This window comes from Athalia rosae, chromosome 1 (assembly GCF_917208135.1).
Source record: "Athalia rosae chromosome 1, iyAthRosa1.1, whole genome shotgun sequence".
Taxonomy (NCBI): domain Eukaryota; kingdom Metazoa; phylum Arthropoda; class Insecta; order Hymenoptera; family Athaliidae; genus Athalia; species Athalia rosae.
Window position 1 is genome coordinate 16,392,558 of NC_064026.1, and position 24,700 is coordinate 16,417,257.

The following is a 24,700-nucleotide window of genomic DNA, read 5'->3' on the forward strand; positions in this document are numbered from 1 at the left end:
TGGTGCGGCGCGGGCGTATGTAACCTGCACAGAAGTTTATATGGTGTGAATGCGCAACTTTCATGGAACGGGAGCATTAAAAGTACTTATTGTCAGATATGGAGGTAGGAACAAGGGTTTGTCCCCCACCTTTATGAGTTCTCCGATGGTAGAACTTGGGAAAGTTGGATGCATCGGGGGCGTGCTGAAGATCTTGGCTCAGTTCAATTCCGACATCTGGAAGGATTCGCACTCAAATATCATTAAACTATTCACATCCGAATCAGATTTGTGTTACATTATATAGACTATACGTTGCGAAAGCGTCAGTCACAAGTGACGAAGAATTATTTATATTTATGTATTCAGGCCTCTCTATCATTATTTAAAACGAGATTACTCCGAATATATTTTCATACATCGAAGTCAGCTATACCGATGAACCGTTAACATTTTTGAAGAACCACCGATTTCCAAATCACAGTCTAGCTCCTAATCTGGTGCTGCGAGGAGTTGAAATCTCAACAACACGAGGTGCAACATTTACGAATCGAAATTCATCACCGCGACAAGTCATAATGATAAACTCGTCATTAATTTTCTTCTGATTGGATTTAATCATAAATTCACGAACGGAGGCTGGGACGCGTCTTCAGAAAGAAGAATCCAAAAAACTATTGGGAATTCAGAATAATCGTCCATCAACAACTGACCCTCAAGAGATGTCTAAATTTAACCGATTGTGAGACCATCGAGAAGAAAAGTAGTACCTCGAAGAAAAAGGACGGCGATCAACAGGAAAGAGACAAAACAAAAATAAACTACGAAGAGGTCGACTGAAACTATGCGATACGCGGTTAATTCGCAGCTGTAGTGCGTATATTTAGAAAAAAAAAAAAATAGATTTCAAGCGGACAAAAAATTATTGCATCGTGCAACGTGAATCATTAATTTCTCGCGTACGCAGGTGTTTTAATGAAGATATATTGTTCGTCGATGAGCATCAATGTTCTGCAGATCAAGTTCTAAGCCAAGGTCGCTGAAGGTTAACGACTTCTGACCGTGATTGGAATACACAATTTTGATCGAACGAATCAGAAACACTGCAGAATTTCATCGTGACGCTGCTTTCTCGTCACGCATCAGAGGAAAGAACGAACATTAAAAAAGAGAATAAAGATCGAAAAAATTTGCTCTATGAATAAGGAGAATCAATGCCGATTTATTCGATATAATATAATCAAAACGTGAACTGATCTGGCTATTACAAAATGGGGATCGGATGTCGATCCAAGGCCAAAGAATATGATTGAGGGAAAACAAACAACGTCGTTATCATTCCATTGCCATGATAATTTCTTCCAAATTGGGCGATCCGGAAGTGAGAACCGTACGCTAACGCAGGTAGGAGGATATTGCTGGGAGGAAAATTTCTGCCTCCTAATAGATCGGAGTTAAAGAAACAAAAGAAAATAAAATAAAGACAAGCGTATTTAAACATCATAAATCAAGTCTCGTATGAAATTGTTATTGATTTCAACGACTGTTAATTGCTGCTTGGGACGTGTTCGCTTAGTTTTTTCCTTTGTTTTTTTTTTCTCTACGACTCCCGACAATTTTAGATTTGAATTCCAGAATCGACTCGGTCGAACTAAAAATAGAAAGGAATCTAAAAAACTACCGCGTTTTTATCTTGTCATCGATCAAGGATGACTTTAAACTGTACAAATAATTCACGTCGTCGCGGCGGAGTGAGTCCCATTTGAGGCCGCATATATCGATGCTCAGATCGTGCAGATAGACGCGCCTGCACACTATTCCAGATCGATAATTTTGTTTAATGGGAAGTCCGCAACACGGTGTTCCGTCGTTAACCCATAACTATAAATCAGGTCAACGATTACGTGCTCCTAGGACAGGATTTCCTGATAAAGCGTTACAGGACCGTTATGAATGGCGTATAGTTGTACCGAATTCTTTACGGCAACCCATTGTTCGTTGGGTGCCGAGGCACCGCTTGATCACGATGACACAAGTACAAGTACATTATAACCAACATTCAAAGTATTCGAACTAGATTCTGACGCGAAAAAAGTTCGTGTAGATAGGTCGGTGAACGCAGAGGAAAAAAAGAGAAAACGAAATAAAACTGATAAAAAAAACTGTTTACCTTTAGGGCATTCACTTGTTCAAAATAGGCACTATAAGTGTAAAACGGTTAATTCACTACAGCAACCCTAGCAACTGGTACAAAAAAACAAAAAAAAAACTCATCTTTGTTATTTCGATGAAATTTTGAGACTGCCATTGGCGTTTCTGGCAATCAAGGTGTATAATTTGATTCGCCATTGCGTAAACGTGAAATTGTAATAAAAAAGAAGCGTTACGCTCGCGTTTTGTTATTTCAATTGCCGTAATGGATGTTATAACATCATATACATATTTGTTATTCCTTCGTTCAAGGACGAACAAGTTGAAATAAGTTTTTTTTTCCATCGGCGGGATTCAATCGTGAGAAATAATTACTCTTCGTGTCGTCAAAACCGATCGAATAATGACAGCCGAAGAATGCGCCGAGAACCAGTTTTCATTACTAAACACCGTAGTTGACAACTCGGTCTGTAAGTACCATCCCGGCGTCAACAAAGAACCACTTTCTGTTTGTTTATTTGAAAGATTAAGAAAATTAAGTTGAGCTGAGAACCGGTGTACAGTATAGTTGATTTTCACTTGCGTTGTGTATTGATAGTAAATCTCTCCGTAAGTTCATTTTACCATAAATCAATGAGTAATTTCTACTCATTGGTTCCCTCAAAGTTAATTCAATTGTATGAACATACACTTACCTGTCTCAAATTACCAAAGAATATAATTCGAATGGAATTCACGATTCATCGCAACATCCAGTTCGGCCATTAGTTTTAGATGAAATTTTTTAACGTTCTACAAGATGATTATTTGTTCCGCTTTTTATTTCAATTCAATTATTTTTAATAGGAGTATGTACTGAGAATTTTTTTTCCATCGAACATTCCTGAAGCTAGTGTGTTTCCCTTTTGTGGAACGGTCGAGACGTAATTATATGTACACACGAAATGTTGTCCTAGTAGGTGAGACAATCACTAAGAAAGTTCCGCTATGTCCCACATTATTCTTTGTCTCATTGCCAATAATGGTATAGTGCGATCTGATACACCGAATGTTTTTATTCTTCCTTAAATGCTGGCCAACTAGTAGGTTTTGCTACACACGTAATTTCGGTGATCTGAGTTCACCGAATAATGCAACCGTTTTTTTTTTTTTTAGGGACTTTAATACTACTCTGAGGTCTTCTGAGATTATGGGAATCATACGTTCTAGTTCAACGCGTACCTCTGAACAAAAAAAAAACTCGAATTTTAGTTCTTCTCGCTCGTCAATGTTCTAATATCTATAGCTTATGGTCACAAGGAAACAGAAAGAAAAGATGGAGTAGTTATTTGGAAGTGGTGTCCAACCTATTTTCAATTATGAAAAATCGAAATATTAACATTTTTTATTTATTTATTTATTTTTTTTTTATTCTTTACGGTGGATTCATGAGAGAAAAAAGACCAGGAAACATGAGATTTTCAATTATTGAGAATGGATAAATAATCATTTTTAAGGTTTATAGAAAATGAACAATTTGAAAAAGAAAATCAAGAAATGTTCATTCGTCGATTTGTCAGAGCCAAAAATAGCGTGGGCCCCGCTCGAAAATTCCGAAAATTTTATTTTACCAATTTCCATAAAAAATTACCCCATTTTTTATGTAATTTGAGATGAAAAAAATTTTTAAACTTTTGAAAAATTAAAAACTTGGAAATTTCTTTCAAAGAAATTAAGAACACAATTTTTTGGTGTTTAAAAATTGCAAAAACTATTTGAAATATTTGATTTTTTGAATTCTAGAATTCTTTTTAACAATACGCCGTCGAAAAATTATCGAAGAAAATTGAGTGTGATTGTGAGGTGATAATCGTCCGAGAGTTTTCTGATATTCATCGATTTCCGGATGAATAGAAATGTCTGGTGAATAAATCTGAACTTTGAAAACAAAAAAAAGTGTTTCAGACGTCAGCATTGATATGAAGTACCACTGAGAAACAATATAGGAATCGGTGTATCTATTGTCTTGTCTCAAGTAATATCGTAACGTCGAGAATAAAAATCAACAGAAAACTGTTAAAAATCATGTCGTTTTGAATTTTTGTACAGAAGCTTTAATGAGGACATCACAACCAAATAAACTCATGTTAAAGTTTAGCGATCAATGCGTCTCAAAATCCGGGAAAATATATTTTTTTTTTTTTCGTTCATGCATTGACTCTCATGCGTCAATCTCTTGCACGGATTTAACGTGTAAAAAAAACGCATCGCGTAGGCGAAAGCTTCGATGAAACTAGATCAGAGTAAATTGTAACATCACTTTTTTCAAATCACTTCCAGAGACATCCCTCTCAAGTCCAATCGCTGTACCCTTTGAGATGTTTCATTCACCAGAAAGCAAAACGATAGTCGAATTCAATAACGATAGAATAAATCAATGATGCGACCAATCAGCAAACGAATACCGAATGCATCGGATATTGATTGTTTTGTACGCGTGGTAAATAAGAATAGGTAATTAAACAAGGGGGTTTAGACTGACTGTGAGGCAGCCTTTAAACTTCCCGTTATTTGTGCTTGAAACAATATCATAATTCGTCGTTACAATTCTTTTTTCAAATTATTGTTCAATAAGTGGACAGTGACCGGTAAAATCTGGTGCTCGCATTATCAATCGAAATCCGAATACTTTGAGATTCGCTATGCTGCCAGTGAGCATTTCCTGTTATTAATTTCGCGATTCTTACCTCAGGTTTGTTTTCGGTGGCTCGGAAAACCTCCAGATATTCATTTTCGTCGAAATCCGTTAAGATCGTAAAATGCGTACACCACTTTTCGCACGTAGTTGATGTACTCATAGAAAGGGGTGGGGGTCATAGGAATAAAAAACTCGAGAGTCACAGTTTTCATCGGAATACGAATATCTTTTTTTAGCATATTCACTACGTAAAATTTATATTTTGCCAATTTTACTCAATGTTTGTAATCAGCGACCCAAAAAACCTAGCGGTATCGATTTTCATTCGAATCCGTTCATCCGTTCGGAAGATATCACCTGCAATTTCGTTTTATTTTTGAAAATTTTTTTAGTTGATTAATTAGAAAACTACTGTACCGATCAGAATCAGAATCTTGTCAGTTCTAAGTGCGTAAGACACGCGTCGATTGAAACAAAGTTCATCAAAATCGGCCGACTCGTTCTCGAGATATCGTTGGACAACAAATTGATCACATACGCACGTACGTATTTACATACATACCGTGTGTCCCAGCGTTTACGCCTCGGTATGTTTGGTTGCCTGCCGTTGAGCGCCAGGCTTGATCGAAATCAAACCAAATCAAGTAATTACACGATTACATCTAGATAATTGCCGTGGAGAAATGTAAACAAACGACTACTACAAGAAGTTATAGCAATTAGCGCCTAGCTGTTGCTGGCTTTTATTTTTGCTCGACTCGAGTCTCGTAATTTCGAGTATATTAAAATAACTGTGCATCTCTCAAGCGCACGCTTCGTTGACATATTTATTATAACTTTTCGTACAGTCTAGTTTACTCATTGATATTAATAAATTTCGTACTCTTTTTTTTTTTATCAATTTTCATTACACCGTTTCTCGCGGTGAACGGTCATGCATTACGCGCGTCATGTGCTACGTATATATAGGTATACATAAATGTGTACCATATACAGTTTCATTTTTTATCGAATTCTTTTTTTTTTTTATTTTATTTCTGTATTCATATTAACCTTGACTGACATTAGACGAATAGTAATATCTCGAGAATGTCGGCAGAATTAACTGTAATTTAACGTAATAATTTAAATGAACAACTTATCTTCATACTTGAGGATCGCCCATGATGTTGGTTTTTTAAAAAGTTTTTCGCCACCGTGGCAACAGTATCGTAATATTACCGTTCAGGTTAATCCCGCTATGTGCATATTTATGCACAGGTTACATTAACTACGAATATAACGTTACTCCGAATAATTGAATTCTTATAGATGAGTTTTTTTTTTTTCTTTTATTTTTTACTCTCGCATAAATTGTCAATCAATATTCACTTATTCGATTAGAATTCGCATACGAAACGGGGTTTCAAAGTCATCAAGACATTCGATATTTACATTCGCATTTTTCGGCCTTTGACATTTCATAGTTTCACCCCTTCCAGCCTCCGCCCATCTTGTTACTTTAACAAAAACTACGAAACAATCAATCAAGAAAATACTCTTTATGGGATTAACATGGAATCAATTTGTTAAATATTTTTCTGGTAATTATAGGAAAAAAAGAAACAGTGGGACTTTTCGTTGTAAAACATACGAATCGATCAAAATAATTCTGCTCTTCCAGTAATTCTCCGGATTCGTGATCATCTGTAACACTGGTTCAAGGTCTCAGCACAGTTCCATATATCTTGCCCTTCATTTTCCTTTTTCTGTTCCGTTTTGTTTTTTTTTTTCTTTGTTTTTGTTCTTGCGAGTCGGGTATGCCTCACTCCTCGCGGCTTCCCTCTGGACCCTCTCGGCCCAGGTAGCCGCTGCTTAGCATACGAGGGTAGAGGTTGTTCAACTCGAAGTCGAAGCAGTACAAGGAATAACGGTTCAAGTTCGGACTCTTCGCGTTCACCAGAAACATCGCGCGGCCGAGCAGGTTGTGGAGTAGCCTCTGTCACAGTCGAGACCCAGTCAGCCGTTGAATCAAAAGACGTAACGATCGTCCTACGTGTGCATCAGATTCTAGTGTTTTTTTTCCCGTGAGACTCCGCCGTTTCTATTCAAGTTATAGCATCGGAACGCGATCGTAGAGAATCTTTTCAGTCGATAATTCTCGATCGGAAATTGATAATCAATATACCCACCCGATCGGTTCTTGTTTGGAACACGTTGTATTTCGGGTCGTACACCTCTCGCCTGTTTATGAACCGCTTGTTTCATTTTTAGCATTTCTTTTCGATCGTTTTATTATTTTTATTATTTTTATTTTTTTTTGCTATTCACCGTCCGGTCTCAAGACCGAGACAGGCTAATTTTTAGTAGGATAAGATTTTACCTAGACTGCAGATAATTTTCTGATTAGGGGTTGTTTTTATTTTCTAAAAAGAGAAAGTATCAAAATCGGGTTGTCGTAATTTTTTTTTTATTTAGAAGCAGTGAATTATAAAGTGATTAAATGATTGCTTGAGAACCTGCTTAAAATTTTTATAGGTAAGAAAACAATGCCAATATACAAACTTATGCATTAATCGTACAGGCAAACCGACTCGAAATCTATTACAGTCAGTTGAAAAACACACACGTTATCATTTCGGTATACAAACGGAGAGTGCAAGCGCAAGCTTTTTCATTTCAAATTGTACGTTATTATCACCCAACGTGATTTTTTTCAATTTTTGAATCTCTTCGTATTTGTCTTTTTTTTTTTTTTTGTCAATCGCATCGCACTGTCTTTGTTTTCAATATTTTCGCGAATCGAAAGCGATGACGGTGAGAAGACACATAGAGGGTACGTAAATGTGATCGAAAAAATCCGGTTATACTAGCGATTTCGATCAGATATCTTCCCTCCATTGTGTAAGAGAATTACGAAACGATTTCTTTTTTTTTTATAGTTGTATATTTGTACAAGGATTTTGTTTAGCCCTGGCAGGATTCGTGACTAGATGCCTAAACTCGTCTCGTAGTGCATATAACGTAGTTATTTCGAGGGGCGCGGCAAGCGCGGGCTATTACGATATAGTACGTGTAAGTAGTCTTTTGTTTTGTGCAATCGACTCTCGCTAAAACCTGTTTTTCCAAAAGTAGCTCAAAAAGGGTTTGCGAAGCCTTCAACTCAGGTTAATATCAAGCATTCGCGATCCTCATTCATGTATTCACATACCTATGTGACGTACTCGTTCCGTACCATTTAAGGTATTATTTCTTCACATGTAATGTAATCTGCATAAAATAATTACTACAAATATATCCATGGAATATAATCGCGCGATTATGTCTAGTCCACGATTATCGTCGGAATCAAACCCCCGAACCTGCAAGGACACTTATTACCCCAGACATGTAACGATATGTAGCTGCGTAATTTCGAGTGTTTCTCATCCATGATGAATATTTTTGATACGCAGCTTTAGTCGCAAAATAACGTACGCGATATATGCACCTGATTTTTTATACGAACAAGCGGAAAGAATTATTACGATCTACAACCGCTAAGTAGATCGCTACAGGTATACGATTGTTGTCGATATATTAATTGAAAGATCATCGAACCGTGAACTTGGCTACTTCTTATGGGTACGATACAAATGCAGCGCATACCTACGTCCGTCGTTCCAGTTCTAGGCTATTAAAGCTTCCGTAGCGAATTCACATGGCATTTCACACATGCAAAGAAGAAGCCGGTGTCGGACATTTCTTTACGGGCATCCTTGAGTTGTATATATGTATATTTACATACGTCTCTTGGACTCTCTATAGCTGGCGTAGCAGGTACCGTTAGAAGACACAAATATGAGCGAAAATACAACGGTTTATCGTCTGCACTCGTTTTACGAAATGTTATTGCTCCTTCCGCTTATTCGTTTGTATGTATAACGAATTGCGTCACCGTCGAAGGTGTCACAAATCGAGTAATAAATCCTCTTTTCTTTGTCTCAAATTTTATAAAAGTAATTTGGAGTGAGATCCATGTTGCGCTTTTTTTTTCTTATTAGTTTATACTTTGTTTTGACTGGATTACAGCACATTACGTGACGTGAAGAATTTCTTAACCGAAAAGTTGTCGTCGAGTCTATAAAATGAGTGTAAACACATTTGGTATACGTATCATACATATAATTACGTACCTCACGATATCGGTAACGGTATTATAATGAGGAGATGCGATAATAAGAAAACGATACACGGAAGCCAAATATTCACCTTTTTACTTTCCCCTATAACGTAAATTGGCGCTTGAGGGGTTAGGGGTAGTCAGCGGCGTGGAAGAAATGAATATTTCGAATAACTTTTTTTCACAGTAGTTCTATTCATTTCATAAAACAAATAATACCGAGTCATTATAATACGTTTCAACTTTGTCTTACGAAAATAAAAATAAAAAAAATTTATTTTGGATCAAGTTATCGTCATATTTTTCGGACCCCGTCCCACAAAGTCGTGCTTTGTGGTCAACTATCGTAACATCTTACTGGTTTATTTGGAATCAATCAAACAAAAAGAATCATTACTTTAATAGTCAATCTAGAGACTGATTTAAGCTTTTTTTTTTTAATCAACAGAATGGCGTTTCATTTACTTCCGGAAAGATGTCCTGTATTGTTTGCAAAAAAATGTAGATTTTAATAAAAAATGAAATCCTTCGACCAGCTTATGGTTCTTCGTGCTTTCAATAAGCTGTATAAATTTTATTCAAATCCGTCCAGTGCCTTTTGAATTAAGACAAAGGGTTACACAACCCTTCGGTAATTGTAGGATATCTCAAAAACTATTGATCGGATTCTCTTGAGATTTTCAGTTGATGTTTTCGAGACATCATACTCAAGGAAAATTCAAAAGAAAAATCGACTATCGTACATAGATATAGCTAGACTTCGTCAGAAAGAAAAAGTTTTCGGAATCCCCGAAATTTTTGCTCATCGCAAGCAATAGTTGTAAAAGAAAAAAATGAATTACGTTCGCACAAACTTTGGTGTAAGGATATTTTTTTCGAGTAGTATTTCTATAAGCGGCTAAATTTTCGGAAGAAAAATATATCTGCGTTCACAGAAATTGGCTCTGTACTTCAGTCTCTTCAAGAAAACTGTTGTTGTTTTGGTTGAAAAAGGCACGAAGATTCATAAGAAAAACTTTTTGAAAAACACTGCTCCTGAGTACTAGGTATCAGCTATCGGATTTTTTTCAATTTTTTTCACGAGGTCGTTCCATCTTGTGAACGATCAAAAATAAAAGTAATGGGAGACTGAACGAAATCGTATCGTTTTCAAGTCTTGCAACGTTTTTAGCCCCGTTACAAACTACGAAGAGGAAGAGGGTTTACCGTTCAATGCTCTTTGAAATTCTCGACGATGGTTTATTTTTTTTTTTCAATTCCAACTTCTCGGTAATCGGTAGTAAATTTATTTTCCGACGCCAGCCCCTCGGTAAACTTCTGTATCTGTAATAACCAGTTGCCGATATTATCTTTGCGGGAAACTGAATCTGGAACATGAATGAGCAATTTTTTAAACGATCTCTGTTTGATAAAAGCTAGAAAATTTGAATCGCTTCCAACTGCAGAAGTCCGATAATTTATGGATTCATTCCAACCGCTTGAGTTACGTTGTCGAATTGATTCAATGAAGGTGCATCATGCGTTCAGATAATAGAAGGCGCCAAGTGTGAAATATCTGCGTTCTCTTATTTTTTGATGGAAATCGCACGTAAATTCACCGCTTTACATCCATCGAACGTATGTGCTTAATTAACGACTAGCTCGCGCGTCCTCCTCTGGCATACCAACTTGATCGACGCAACGCGTAAAATACTCACTTTCATCGACTCGATGATTCGAATCTCCCGGACAAATTTATATTTATGTACAACAGCACACCTACACACGGTGTCCCATTCTAAGTGAACGATCTTGATGAGGTCGTACAAGAAAACTTTTCATACAAAAGTTGTAGGGTTCAAAGGGGAACATCACTTGACGCTAATCAATTTTTTTTCAAATTACCTTAAAAACGTTAAATCAAGGTCAGTTTGGTTTTTTCAAATGGAATGACGTATTTTTTTTATTCAAAATCTGAAAAAGGATCAAATTCTGCACCAAAAAGTTCTTACACACACATGGTCTAAAGTCAATGGGTACTCAGTTGGTGCCGGTCAAAAAAGTGTAAGGACTTTTTGTTGCAAAATTCGATTTTTTTTCAGATTCTAGGGAAAAAAATGTCATTCCATAGGGAAGAACCAGGGTGACCTTAATCTAACCCTTCAAGATCGTTTGAAAAAAAATTGATTAGCGTCAAGTTTTGTCCTCCTTTGAACCCTACAACTTTTGTTTGAAAAGTTTCTTTGTACGACCTCATCCTTTCGAGCAATCAAAATGGCTCACTTAGAATGGAACACCCTGTATGTATTTATATGTAGAGGTACGAAAACTACGCTCATCAAATAAAGATGTTATGCAAAGCGGCAGTAAAAAATTCGCGTCAGGTTAAGGACGGCGTGAACGCGCGTCATTTGTTTGATTTGCTTCGGAAATTTTGCGGCGACCGCGCGTCCTTCGATTTCCCTTTGTCAGGGGGTTGTCAAATTAATCGGTTCTACACTTCGATGTTTAAGTACATTTTCTTACGAAAGAGATCGGACCACATACATAAAACGATCAGGTGCTCTCATCAATTTTTCTAATCTCCTTGGACTTTTTTTTGTTTCAGTGTCAAAATGCGGTTGAAATTATCAAAAGTTGTAGTGGCGATTTTGCTGCTTGCAGGATCGGTTGTCTACGGAAGACCTCAACAAATTGGTGAGTGCGGCAATATAATTGTAAACTCTCTCCTAATAATATACTATTTTAGCCGATTACATGGTGAACATGGAATGACCATAGACAGTAAAAGTTGTAGCTTTTAAATAGAAATGAGTTATGACGAATAGCGATATAACGTATGTTGAAACAATAGAAAATACACATCGTGCCGTTAATCAGAGGTATCAGCTCAAACTGCACGCAGTTTGCCAGTATTTCGAAAACGTTTTATCGAGCACGCTCATCGTAAGCGAGTTGCTCAAGCGTAAATTCCGTAATAGGCTTTTTTTCTTTCTCTTTTTATTAACATGATAAAGGTAACGTTGACGAATAGCTAGGAAATTCTTTAGGGATTTTGTTTCCTACAATATTGCTAAAATGTGAATTTTTCTTTTTCAGATGTCTCAACGGCCCGTGTTCAGTCGAAAGCAGAAGTAAAGGATGCCGGAGGACCGGAAACCTTGTCGCGGAAACCAGCATCGAAGGAACTGCCTCGAATTATTGAAGACAATAGCAGGTATAGGGAAGAAGCTCGCCCGATTGTGCGCAGAAATATCTTTTTCCTAAATAATGTTCTTCACGAAGATTATGTAGTAAATATTCTTGGCAATCGAAAAACTAGCGATAAGAACGACGAGAAATCATGCAAAGGAGCATCAAGTTCCGAAGCACTTGTCTTATCGAGACCGCAGGATATTGCACAATTGTTAAATGAAAAACCATCTATTAAAGGTACAAATTCGAATAGCGACGTCAAACTCTCGATTAGTGAGGTGACTAATAGGATCAAAGTTGACGAACTTTCGAAGCGAACGATCAATTCAAAAAACAACGACAAGGTAGGCGTAAAAAAAGAGACTCGACGGGTAATTGACCCTGAGGTTGCGATGGACATTGAGTTAAATTCGCAGAAAGTAGGTTTTAATGTTCTGCGTTTTGGCGATGAAAGTTTATCAGACGAGAAAAACTCTCGAAATGATAATGAGACTAAGCCAGGGCTAGACGTGTCTGGAAATTCTTCAAACGTAGACTCTAATTCATTTCCAAAGAAAACTATTACTATGAATAACCCAGCTATCAACGTGATTAAATTGCTAACCAGCTTGCCACCACAGATTAGTAACAGCGATCAGTCGATTATGCAAAGTAAAGAACGCTCCAACTTCAGGACGGAGAAAATAAGAAATGTCGTTAACATTAAACCGCCCGATAAAAACCCGAAAAATGTAAACAATGGCCACAATTTTGAAAATTATCAACATCCCGTGTTGAGACTAAACCCGGATAATTTCGATACGGAAAGCAACCATGACGGTAGTATTTTAAATAAAAATCTAGGATCCTTTGAACGACTAAGCGATAAAAATAATTCTATCCGTCTCCCAATGAGGATCAAAACGGGTGTCAAAAAACCATTGACCGATTTGTTCGTAAAAGGTGCGAATTACAAGACTTCCGGTCAAGTATTATCATTACCGATCAAAATTACTAAACGGAAACAGTCTTTAAGTCAAAATGCACCGTATCCAAGCTTGAAGAATTGGCCGACTGGTGCCGTAGAAAACGACGAAGATTTAATCAACTACGAGAAATATACTTCCTATTACCACCAAGTGGGTGATTCGGATCCGCATGAAGTCAATGATTATTCAGGTGATACGGAGTATTCGCATCATTTTAATATTCTTAACAACAATTTTGAGAAAAAACCTGAACCAACACCTTCCATTTTGATTTTCGAACATTCATTGCCTACTCCAGAGTCCTCGGAGTATGATGAACCTGAGTTGGTACCTATTTACCATCCCAAACCCCATGGAAATTCTGACCCTTCCCCCGTACAAAATTCTGATCCGTGGAAGAAAATTTCGTCATTTTCCTCAAACCACACAAACGTGAACGTTCAATTTGACTCGCATAGATACGAAGTGACTTCTGATAATCTCCATCCGAACGAATCTTTGCATTTTGTTTATAACGAAAATCAGGGAATGAATAAACACGATTACGTAGACGAAACTAGTTTCGAAAAAAACATGTCCCATGCAGATATTACTCAGGATTATGTCAGCGATCGGTATGATCAACCAATCTTTGAGAACCCAAACTTGGAAGCAACAGTGGATAACTTTTCCGAATTAGACGTAACGGGGCCAACGGTGATCGAGTCAAATGAAAGCTACGAAACGTTGCACGATTATCAAAACAGTCCTGGTGGTTATGTACCAGAATTATCCGTTGCCCGGCCGCATTTTACTCCTGTACGATCGGAAGTGTCGCAAGATATTACGATACACATTTTAAACACTGGCGTAAAGCGTCCCAATGTTACTTCAACCAAAATGGAAGATTCCAGTCCATCATTAGACTCTAATGCATCTACGGTGAGTGAAAAAAACTCTTCGTCAACGTTGCAACCAAACGTCCACATGAGCTTCACGATGCAGGTAGATAAGGGTGGAGAAGGTAATTCGGAATATGTGCTAGTTCCGGTTCAAAAAGTACCAGAAGTTACATACGAAGATACCGGCGGTTGTCCGACGATAAAAATCGACTCCTACACCCAGATAAGCAATACTTTACAATCAAAAGAAGGATGCTCCGATTTAAACATCATTTTAAACTCCCACGTTTTAAACACGAATAATTTCAAGTCTCCGGCGATATCTGGAGACAATTATGAATTACCTAGCGGTGAACGCTACCCAGGTGGTGATGAAGGATACGATCCTATTGGTGGAAATCTTAATGTTCCGGGTGGAAGTTACGTAACTTCTGCTACGGGAGTCGGAGCACAAGAGTACCCAGTTAATCAGGGTCAAATTGCTCAGACTATTCCGGGAGAAGTTGAACCGAGCCCGTTATTACCTGGTACGTCGATTTTCGAGGTGTTCCAACAGACTCAGATCAACGTTGGCTCTCAAAATGCCGCAAATGAACCTGAATCTGAAATATTTTACGACCCCACCGGCGCTGGGGTCGCAGATGATTCTGTACCAGGTGGTGGTTCTCTTGGTTCTCCTTCTCTCGATGCACTTCAAGGACCTTTGGCTGACGCGGGCCCAGCCGATTTTCTGGCAGATGCTGGTCCAGAAAGTGTCGCAGCGGACGCTCCGGTATCCGAAACGGGCGGTGGGACCCCCGGACTACAACTTCCTGGTGGTATCAATCCACTTTCAGGGATTAATAATCAGCTTTCCGACGCTATTGGAAATCTAGGTTCCCAAGATGGAAACGGAGGTTCGGATGGACTCCTTGGATCAGGTGGAAGTGACGACGATGACGACGACGATGACGATGATGATGTGATGGATTTCATACCGTTCAGTTTGATGGAATCGGTGACGTCGATGCTTCCATTTTTCACCTTGATAAATCCGTTGAATTACGGTTTTATTGGCATAGCGCTATCGCCATTCGCTATTGCGGCTGCAGGACTATTCGGTCTTGCCGCAGTTCTCGCTCCATGGGCTCTTCCAAGTGTTTTGAATTTTGGTAGAGCAACACATTGGGTCACGATCAAGGTTAGACCGAACCTTGAAGAAGTTGTAAGACAATCGATTCATAGCTACACGAATTGGAACGAATGGAAGAGTAAACGGAAGAAGAGAAAAAGGTAGATTTCAACAGGGATATCTTTATGTGTTTAGATAGTTTCACAGGCAACCGGCCGCAGCACTTTGATTGTGTTTTCTTAATTTCTTAATTTTTTATACTGAGAGGTACGTACAATCAAATACATATATTTAGCTATCGAATCGTTGACGCGTGTTTGAATTCACAATTAAACGGAAGTATAATTTTACGTACAACAATAAACACAAGTGAGTGACTTCGATTGTTTTTGCATAATAAAAAGAAATTTTTCAAAACCCCACCTCCCTACCTCCCCATCCCAAATCCGATGTAATAGGCCTTTTCATCATATGGTGGTGCTTTACTTGTTTATGAGTCGGTTGAAGCTCATAATTGTGAACAATTGAAAAGGTGGCTAAAATGTCATGGGTGTCCGCAAAAAGGGAAAAAAGTGAGCTAATTGAGAGGTTAGACTTGACATTTGTTTACCATCCATTTACAATTTTATTCTTATTAATAATGTAAATTCATTTGTAAATATTCGATTTTGCAAATTTCGCGAACGCTTTAATCTGTAACATGCTTGATGATTTGTTGTTTTTTTTTCGGTATTCAAGACAGGGTTTTGGAAAGTTTATAAAATAGAATTTACAAAAAATAGTACGAAAAAGATGGCTGATACTGACGCGTGCGCACAAAAAATTTTCGTGATGAAAAGGTCTATCGCAACGAATTCAAGTCTGAATTCGTTGGTCTCTTGCCTTACTTGAATGTTTTACTTATACTTTTACTTTTTTTTTCAAAACATACCAGCCATAACGTTGAATTGAATCGATGGATCCAACTTAATTTCGTACATATTATAAGCCTGTCAAATTTCATTGAAAACGGAGGTGGGGGCTATTCGGAAGTCTTACCCTCCTTGGTAAGAAGTGAACTTATCCCCGCTGAAATTAGACAAAGAAAATTTAGACGCGATGCATACCGAACGTGTTTCTAATATACATGTAAATTCTTGAGTTAGACAGAAGACATTTGTAGGGGGGATTTTCTAATTATTAGGTTATGTACACAAACCTCATTCATAACTGAAGTAGTTAGACACTACGCGATATGATTTGAGTTGGCGCAAAATATCCCTAGTTCAATTTACGTACGACGAATGCGCCAATCAAACCATATCGCGTAGTGCCTAACTACTTCAGTTATGAATGCGATTTGTGTACGACTGATTATGAGCTTGCAAATCATTGTATGGAAAAATTAGACGCGAGTAACTTGCATGTCAATCAATGAACTTTGATTACAGACTATTTTGTACAGACACTACATCTGTCAATGAAGCTGTTCCAATCAACGTCATAATCTTCTTCATCTCTTTTCCTCTTTGCTGATTAATCAGTTTCCATTTTTATTACGGGAACAGGCTGACTAGAGGAGATCTGAATTTTTGGTTTTCCAACTGCTGACTTCACTGCTGGAATTTCAGCAGAACCTATAACAGTAGTTGAATAATATCAATTAGTCATTCCAAAACGTAAATAAACACTTCCTTACGACATGGGTGTTGTAGGGAGACGTTCAGGAAACGACAAGTAGGTTGGGGGGTTTTCCACAAAACTAAAAAGTGTGGAACCAATTCATCTATGAGTTTTTTCATTCCGTATACAAGTGAAGTATGACTGACAATGAATACTGAATATTTACCGGTCGAAAATTTGAAGACAGGTTTCGGCATTTAAATAGTTTGAGTTCAAGCAACAGTGGCGAGTGTGCCTGGTTTTTTCACTATTGATGGACCAGTTTTGTTAGGTTCCATTTTCAGACGTGTTTGACCTCTGCTCAAACTGTTGCCTACAATAGTAGGTAGTGCATTGGTGACAATTTTTTTTGTTGGATTTTTAACCGTGTGATTTGTTGAGTCCAGGCAGTAACAATCAGGTGGAAGACGTAGTCCATTGTTGGGCTTAATGAAAGGTAGGGGAATATTTTTCTTCGTTTTAGCTATATCCAGAAGTACATCTCGGGGTGGTGGGTTTGTGAAAGAACATTCCAACTGCATTTTGACAGCCAATCTCACATCGTCTAAGTCGGTGAACTTTTTCTTTGCATGATTAGCGTACACCCTACTGTTGTCTAAGATGCAGGTCACGTACCCTGGGATTCTCTATCATTTTCAAATTGGAACATGATGGATTAACGAAAAAAATTAAAAAATCGACTTTTGACAATTTTTAAAATTTTTAAAAATCTCGAGCGACCCCTAAACATTTTTTTTTAAGCTGATGATGATAAACTGATATATTCCCATAAGAGACGCAAAAAATAAAAATAGTCGTTTTTTTGCGCCACCCTAATGTAGGTATTGTGGTTGTTTTTTGATGCGTATTCTGTGGTAGATTGCCATACAGAACAGGAAATTTTTATGTTTCATATTATCATGAATTTAGTACCTATTAGCCAGTGTGTACTATAATATACGTGAGAATTGATAAAACATTTATGTATAATTCCAATCTGGAACATAAATAAAAATGGAAAAGAAATAACGTTTATGCATATATATATACATGTACATATACACGTCTATTTATCATGAAATTGGAATAAAAAATTATCCATCTATATTTTTCCATCTTGTAACCCTGACCTATTCACTTCTTTCTTGAATTTGGTAAACTGATGTAATTATCTGGTTTCAGGGTCCCGGTTTTTAACACCGCACCTGGTGAAAAAAATCTACCGGATATAAAACTATCAATGAGGACTGTAGCGACCCAGTTACTGAACGTTTCTGATCCCAACGGAGCATCCAAGTCGATGGCTGATTCCCAAAAGGACAGCAGTGAGACAAAGAAACTTGTGACCGTTGCGAAAATCGAGAAGTCGGCGGACGGCGTTGAAAAATTCAAGATCGAGGATAAGGATCTTTTGATAAAAGAGATCAATTCTGAGATAACTTCTTTAGAGTCAATTGGTGTCAGCTTCGGGAGACCAACGAATTCGAAATTTGGTTACTTCGAAACCAGTCATCCGGGTCAAGCTATGGCTTTGACCGATGAAGAACTTGAACGAGAAATGTCATCGCGACGAGACGGAAGCCTTTACAAAAAGCAACCAACCACCTCTGGCGGAATATCGACATGGATCCTTTTGAATCCACCTACCACAACCCCAACGCCCACGCAAAAAGAAAGCAAGGTACACGAAATGACGAACAAATTTACGACGAAGCCAACAGCTTCGATTCAGAGAGTGGAAATTAAACAGAAGGTTGATCAAAAACCGACAGCGGTTGTTGAAAAGGTAATTCCTAATCCTCATTCCACTGTTAAGGTGACGACATCTAGTCAAGTAAAACCTGTTGTTAAAAACACACCGAAACCAATTTTACTCCGTCACACTTTGGCACCCCAAACGGTACAGACGAATCCAACGACTCCTAAGACCGTGGCTGAGACTCCAGTGGCCACTGTCGAAGCAAATAACTCACCTGTTACTGAAAGAACGTCAATGACCACAACGAAAAAAATCGTCGAGACACAAAAGCCAATGACTCAAAGAGCCCCCGTTTTGTTGACAACAACTCAGAAGCCAATCGAGAAAATAGTCAAGCCAAATACGAACAGAGGGAAGTTTTCAGCTAGAACTACCACTACGACGGTGAAACCGTTGCCAACTAAACAGGAAATCGTTACTACGCCGAAAGTTGAAAGAGTAACGTTTAAACCGATACAAATGATCCCAACGCCGAAGGATGAGAGCAAATCAGAAGAATCGCCGCTTCAAACGAAACCAAAGAAGTCGATTCCAACGGGAACACCGAAAATCGGCGCTGTTCTACAAACAAAAACAACTACGCCACAACCCAGGGAAACTACGACGATCGTTAAGACAGATTTTACGGGATCTGATCTCCTCGAAGTTCCCATGCAAATTAAACCGTCGATGACAAAGGTGAATAATGTCCTCAAGGTGCAGTTGAAAAAACCAGTTGAAGAATCAATTAGGGTTAGTGCGAATTCCACTAAATCGGATGCGGCAGCAGTGAAAATTGAAAAACCGGTTGCTGAAGAAGCGATCGATCATTCGAGCGAACTAGGCATTTCTCAAGCGGTAAAAAACTCTCAGTTTGAAGTAAAGTTCGATTTTAATCCAGAGCTAACGAAAATTGCGTTCGAAACATCTACGAAAGAACCTGAGGTTTTAACAACGACAACCACGAAAAAACCGAGAAGAAATTCGCAGAAGCGAAGGAAAAATAAAAACAAAAATAGGAAACGTAAACAGCCAGCAACTACAACTGAAAGCAATGAAATCCCCGTAATATCTGAATCAAATGTCACTGAAATCGCTGCCCAGGAATCTAAGGTCGAGCCGGAAACCAAAGAATCAACGCCAGTGATTAAAACTAATAATAAAAAAAAGGAAGTCCAGAAACCGATTGGTACTCAAATTTACAATTTCCTAAGCCGGGAAATCATGCCAAGCTTCGGTGTCGTTTCTTTAGTAGGTTTAGGTCTCGGACTAGCCTCTTACTTCCTGTACCCCTTTGGAGGAGGAATAGCGCGTAGAAATTACGAAGTGGAACCGAATTATAAATATAATCTCGGCGAGTATGGTGGTAACTATGGTCAGAGCGAAGAGGAAGTATTTTCCAAGGTCATTCAGGGCATGACGAATCATGAAGATAAATACGGTGTGGGTTTCAAGGATTACGATCTGCAGAACAATTATCATCGGTATCAGAAATTGGGGAGTCCTATAATCACCGATGCGAGGTTGTCGAAGAAAACCGATCAAAGGTATTCTCCTAGCACTTTGGCATCGGCACCGACGTACGATAAACCATTTGAAAATAGTTACGAGTTGGAGTACAGGAACACGGAATTCAAATATCCAGAAGTTTCGACGACTTCGAATTACTTCGAACGTCAAAAACAATCCGCTTACATGGTGTCGAACGAAGGAGACGTCGATCGTCAATTTGTCGTTGGCAATGTGCCAAAGGAATACGGATACGACGAGACGCCCATCGTCGGTAAAAAAACACAGACCTATGCCGATGGCGGAGAAATAATTCAAACGCAGTTCGAACAGGATCAAAATCACAAATTACAAAAACTTCCTGCCGACGTACCGGTGCTTCCAACTTACGGACAACCCGAAACCTTGTCCTTGAAAAGTAGCGTCAATTACGATTCCATTGAAATTACGCCTACGGCTGTCGCCGTAGAACATGGCCCGAGAGCTCTCAAAGTTAAGCGATCGATCGACGAGAAATTATTCCGCTTTTATCCCACTAGGTATCGACGGGAATCCGTTATCCAGGTAATCCCACACAGCGGAAGTCAGGAAGTCGAGGAGAAAGAGGAGGACTTGAGCAATGAAATATTTGGTATCTTGGACTCGATGATTCCGGATAAAGATGAAAATCGGAAGGTAAAAGACAAGAAAGTTTCAAACGCGATCGACAACGAAGAGAAGATTAATAAAAAACGTGACGAAGCGAACACCCAACTCCACGAAATCACTACCGCTAAAATAGAATTCGAATTAAAAGACACCGCTAAAATTATGGTATCTACGGTGAAACCGATGGAGGCTTCTCCGACAACCACAACTCAATTTGAAAAACTTGAAATTACGAGTTTAACGTCAGCTGCTCCTACCGAAGATCCGACAACGTCTCCTCAATCGAAAGACATTTCAACCGACGATACCATCCAAACTGAGGGCCAAGAGCTTGAGGAGACAACCGCAGAATCTAACGATTCGACAACGACGACCGAAAAAACTGAAAAGGAAGCGGAACAGGGATTCAACCTATTTAACTTCGTTAAAAAGGTCGCGGAGATTAAATTCAGATTGGGATTAACGATTTTGAAACACGCGAGCGAAGGCTTTGCCCGTTATTTGGGCGGAGTTCAAAAAAGAATCAACGGTGAGGAATGAGCGTTTTTTTCTTCCTTTGCAATTAAACGGAGGGAATAAACGCAGACTGTCGAGGCACACTCATATTATGAATAATTAATTGAAGGTAAGCTAATTAGCTAACGCGTAAAAAAAAAAAAAAAAAAAAAAAAAAAAAAAAAACCAGCAATGCATCATTATCTGGTCGACATAGGTATTATGATGATATTTCTTGTTCCATACACGATCAGTAATTACGAGGCTCAATTTTCATTAAATATTTTATTTGGCATCGTAAAACTATCGGAAACACTTGATGTTGGCATTGGATGGTATTTTATTTGATCGTGAGCGCAAGACAGCTAATGATCAAGTACAAGATGATGCTCAAAAATTCACGTTGACCGACGAAAAAAAAAAAAAAATGAGAAAAAATGATTCGAACAGATTTTTATCATTCAGCGACGCGAAATCATTGCCCCGTCAAGCTCTCTTCTCATAAGTACTCGTATAAGTTTTAAAAAAATTTTCGGTATAATTTTGTACCAGTGAGCATAATTATCATACGTACTTACTTTTCAAGTTACTTAGGTATAGAAATTGCGTAATAACGACGGATTTTCCATCACTTCACTTTCAAAAAGGAAGTATTATATTTTGAGGTTGAAAAGTTATACGATTATTAATAATTTATTTTAAAATGTACAAATATTTTGTAGTTATTGTAACAATTACGTACTTTCACGGTACATTTTATGTAAATAAATATAACAAAAAAACTTTATGCCGTATCGATCTAATTATTACGGTTTTTTTTTTTTTGTTTTTGATTTAGTAAAACTAAAACTTGTGTTTGGTCTACATATCTTTTTTAATACTTGGTAACTACGTATAATATACATATGTATATCAGTCGGATTACGACATTCAATAGAAAACGATCATATACATATGTAAAATAAATTAAATATTAAGTTAATCATCACCAACAGTCTGAAATGCTATTCATAATTTAACAATGAAACATATGGAACAACAATGACACAGTACGAACCAACAAAATCTACAACTACATACTTCTTCTAACGAAACTAGTAGATACAAAATAAAAACCAACTTCATCAAAAAAGGTTCGAACCTGAGCAATTGATGCAGTTGGGCACTTAATTTTTACGTTTGTAACCGTTTGAACTTTCTTTAGTTGCTTAGCCGTCCGGCTAATCTATCATCGAAGGTGATTTCCACGTGATTAGTTTTTACGGATCTTTTTTTTCTACCAAGCATCATGGGAATCACCATGGCCATGGTTGCTGGTAACATTCCAGCTCCAACCGCCGCTAGAACTGCAGAGTTCGAAGGTTGATTAGACGGGGTATTTCGTATGGGTCGTTTGGCGACAACGGACGGTACAGTGGCAAGTTTTTCCCTTTCATATTCCCGTTGGCTTTGATCGACCGTTTTAAAAGTTTTTTCCACTTCTAAAAGTCCGCCGTGTGACGTTGTCGTGTTAGTTCCATTCACCGAGGGCAAAACTGTCAATCTGACCTGGCGCTTGGAGGTCATCACCGCGACAGATGGATCTCGATCATTTTTCAGAGTTTCCGCGCTCTGACCTTCGCCGTTCGTTGATGCGATTTTGATCGATCTTTGTCTGGACTTGGAGTAACCTCTGTTGGTCGACAGCAGTACCCATTGCCCGTCCCCGTTGGCTGGATGCGACGGTGGATGATCGGTGGAATACTGATAGTGAGAAAAATGCGGTCTGTTGAACGAGGTCGAGGAGGGTTTCGGGAAATTTGAAGGTCTGTTGTTCAACTCTTCGTACTTGAGAGGAAAATTGTAGTCGTGTGTTTTCCAGTCATTGTTGATATTGTCGGGATTGATATCGGGAAACCTATCGATACTGTGAGATGGTTTGGAAATTTGGGGCTTTGCCCAATTTCCCGCCGGAAAATTTGCCGGCTTATCGTCCGTGATTATATCAGACGACTCTTTCAACGAGTCACCGTATTTATCCCAAGGTTTTTCGGGTGGCCATTTTTGGGCGTAATTTGGCCTGCTTCCGAATCCGTTGTCTTCGAAATACGAGGGTCTCGTCGGTTTGCTGGGCTTCGGCCTTTCGGAATCGTACCACGGTTTTTGGCTTCCGGTATTCTCCATGTGGTACGGTTTGGGTTTTTCGAACCACGGAACGTTTTCCTCGTACGCGGGCCTCTCTAGCCAGCTGGGTTTACCTAAACCTTGAGGTTTGTCCCACGGTTGATCTTCAGGCCAAGGTTTTTGAGAGTCCTTATTTGCTTGCCATTTAGATATTTTACTCTTTGACCAAGGAATCGCTTCGAGAGTAACCCAGCCGTTGCGATCGTCGTAAGGATTGTTTCCCCATTGTTTGTTCCTCTCCAAAGTATCGTTGGCATTTTCACCCTCTCGATTTTGCTCCGTTTTTCCACCGTTCGACACGGTCGTTTCGAGCGTCGCATTTTTTTTCATATTGACCTTAGATTCTTCTGTTGCAGGTTTTTTAACTTCAAGTTGAAATGGTACCACGGGATGTTCGAGAACCGTGAATGGATATTTGTAATTGTTTTCAGTGGTGCTTTTCATTTTCGCTGCGTACTCTTCGAGGAATTTGTTGAGGACGTCCGGATTGAACGTCGACGTTTCTACATGAATATTTTTGCGTTCGAATTTCGAGTTCTTTTCAATGTTAACCGCGTCATTTTCGAATCTTGTGTTTTTCGTCAGTTCCAAAGGGTTTTTTGTAACAGCGATCGGCTCCTGAGGTATTCGAAAATTGTCGTTCTTTGTTTTGAAAAGGGTCGACACGTTATTATTGACTTTTGTAAGAAACCTCGTGTTACCGTGAGATCCAGTCACGATAACTTCGATGAAAAGTAACGTCGGGATTATTTTTAATGCCAACATCTGGAATAAATCACGAATCATTCAACATTCCTTTTATTCATTCCCAATGATCCAACTTACAAATTCAGTTTTCTAATGTATTTCATTTTTAGCTATAAAAATCAACTTTAAAACGTAAACAAATTTCCAACGATATGATAGTTTGATACTTACGATTACACTATTTCTTTCCACTTGTCACGATCACGTGGCTTAGGAAAAATACTGCTAAAACAGCAACTAGTTTACTATCCCAAGAGGTGTCTCATGATGGTATTTTGAATAGATTCGAAAAAATTCCTACAAATTAATTATGACTAAAAATAAATTTTCCCTGCACAAATGCATCAAATTATTCTCCACAAAACTGTCAACGATCTGCACTTCGAACGGGAACAAAAAAAATTCGAGCACCCACAATCGGTCTGTCAGTCGGTACGTATTTGAAAATAATGCAACGTGTATAACCGTAGCAACTAAAAATCCTACAATCGCGTCTTGCACTATCGTTAGGCGGAAATAAAATCGAATGCAACGAGATGAATATGCGACTTTCTATCGCGCGAAATTGAAGATTCGATTGTCACGTAGGATTTTTAATTATATAAACAAAAGCTAGCGAGCGAAACTGGGTCTCCGAGTAATGACCTTAACTGTTCAAGGTCCGAGATAGTTGTGGG

General features: G+C 38.4%; 2 protein-coding genes across 3 annotated transcripts; one reads left to right on the forward strand and one right to left on the reverse strand.

The window, feature by feature from the left end:
• Positions 1 to 230: 230 nt before the first annotated feature.
• On the forward strand, positions 231 to 21,900 carry LOC105690468 (mucin-17-like). Of its 2 annotated transcripts, none has more exons than XM_025746953.2 (4): positions 231 to 1,383; positions 11,536 to 11,624; positions 12,027 to 12,144; positions 17,906 to 21,900. In XM_025746953.2, the coding sequence occupies exons 2-4, from the start codon at positions 11,543 to 11,545 to the stop codon at positions 21,156 to 21,158; spliced, it is 3,453 nt and encodes a 1,150-aa protein (XP_025602738.2). In that variant the 5' UTR covers positions 231 to 1,383; positions 11,536 to 11,542; the 3' UTR covers positions 21,159 to 21,900. The 2 variants fall into 2 exon arrangements, with proteins under 2 accessions (XP_025602738.2, XP_025602737.2); XM_025746952.2 differs by lacking the exon at positions 231 to 1,383 and adding an exon at positions 6,753 to 7,324.
• On the reverse strand, positions 21,791 to 24,700 carry LOC105690524. Its single transcript, XM_012408342.4, has 2 exons — positions 24,195 to 24,700; positions 21,791 to 24,041 (listed from the first exon to the last, which is right to left on the reverse strand). Exon 2 carries the CDS (start codon positions 24,039 to 24,041, stop codon positions 22,314 to 22,316), a length of 1,728 nt encoding a protein of 575 aa, XP_012263765.2. The 5' UTR covers positions 24,195 to 24,700; the 3' UTR covers positions 21,791 to 22,313.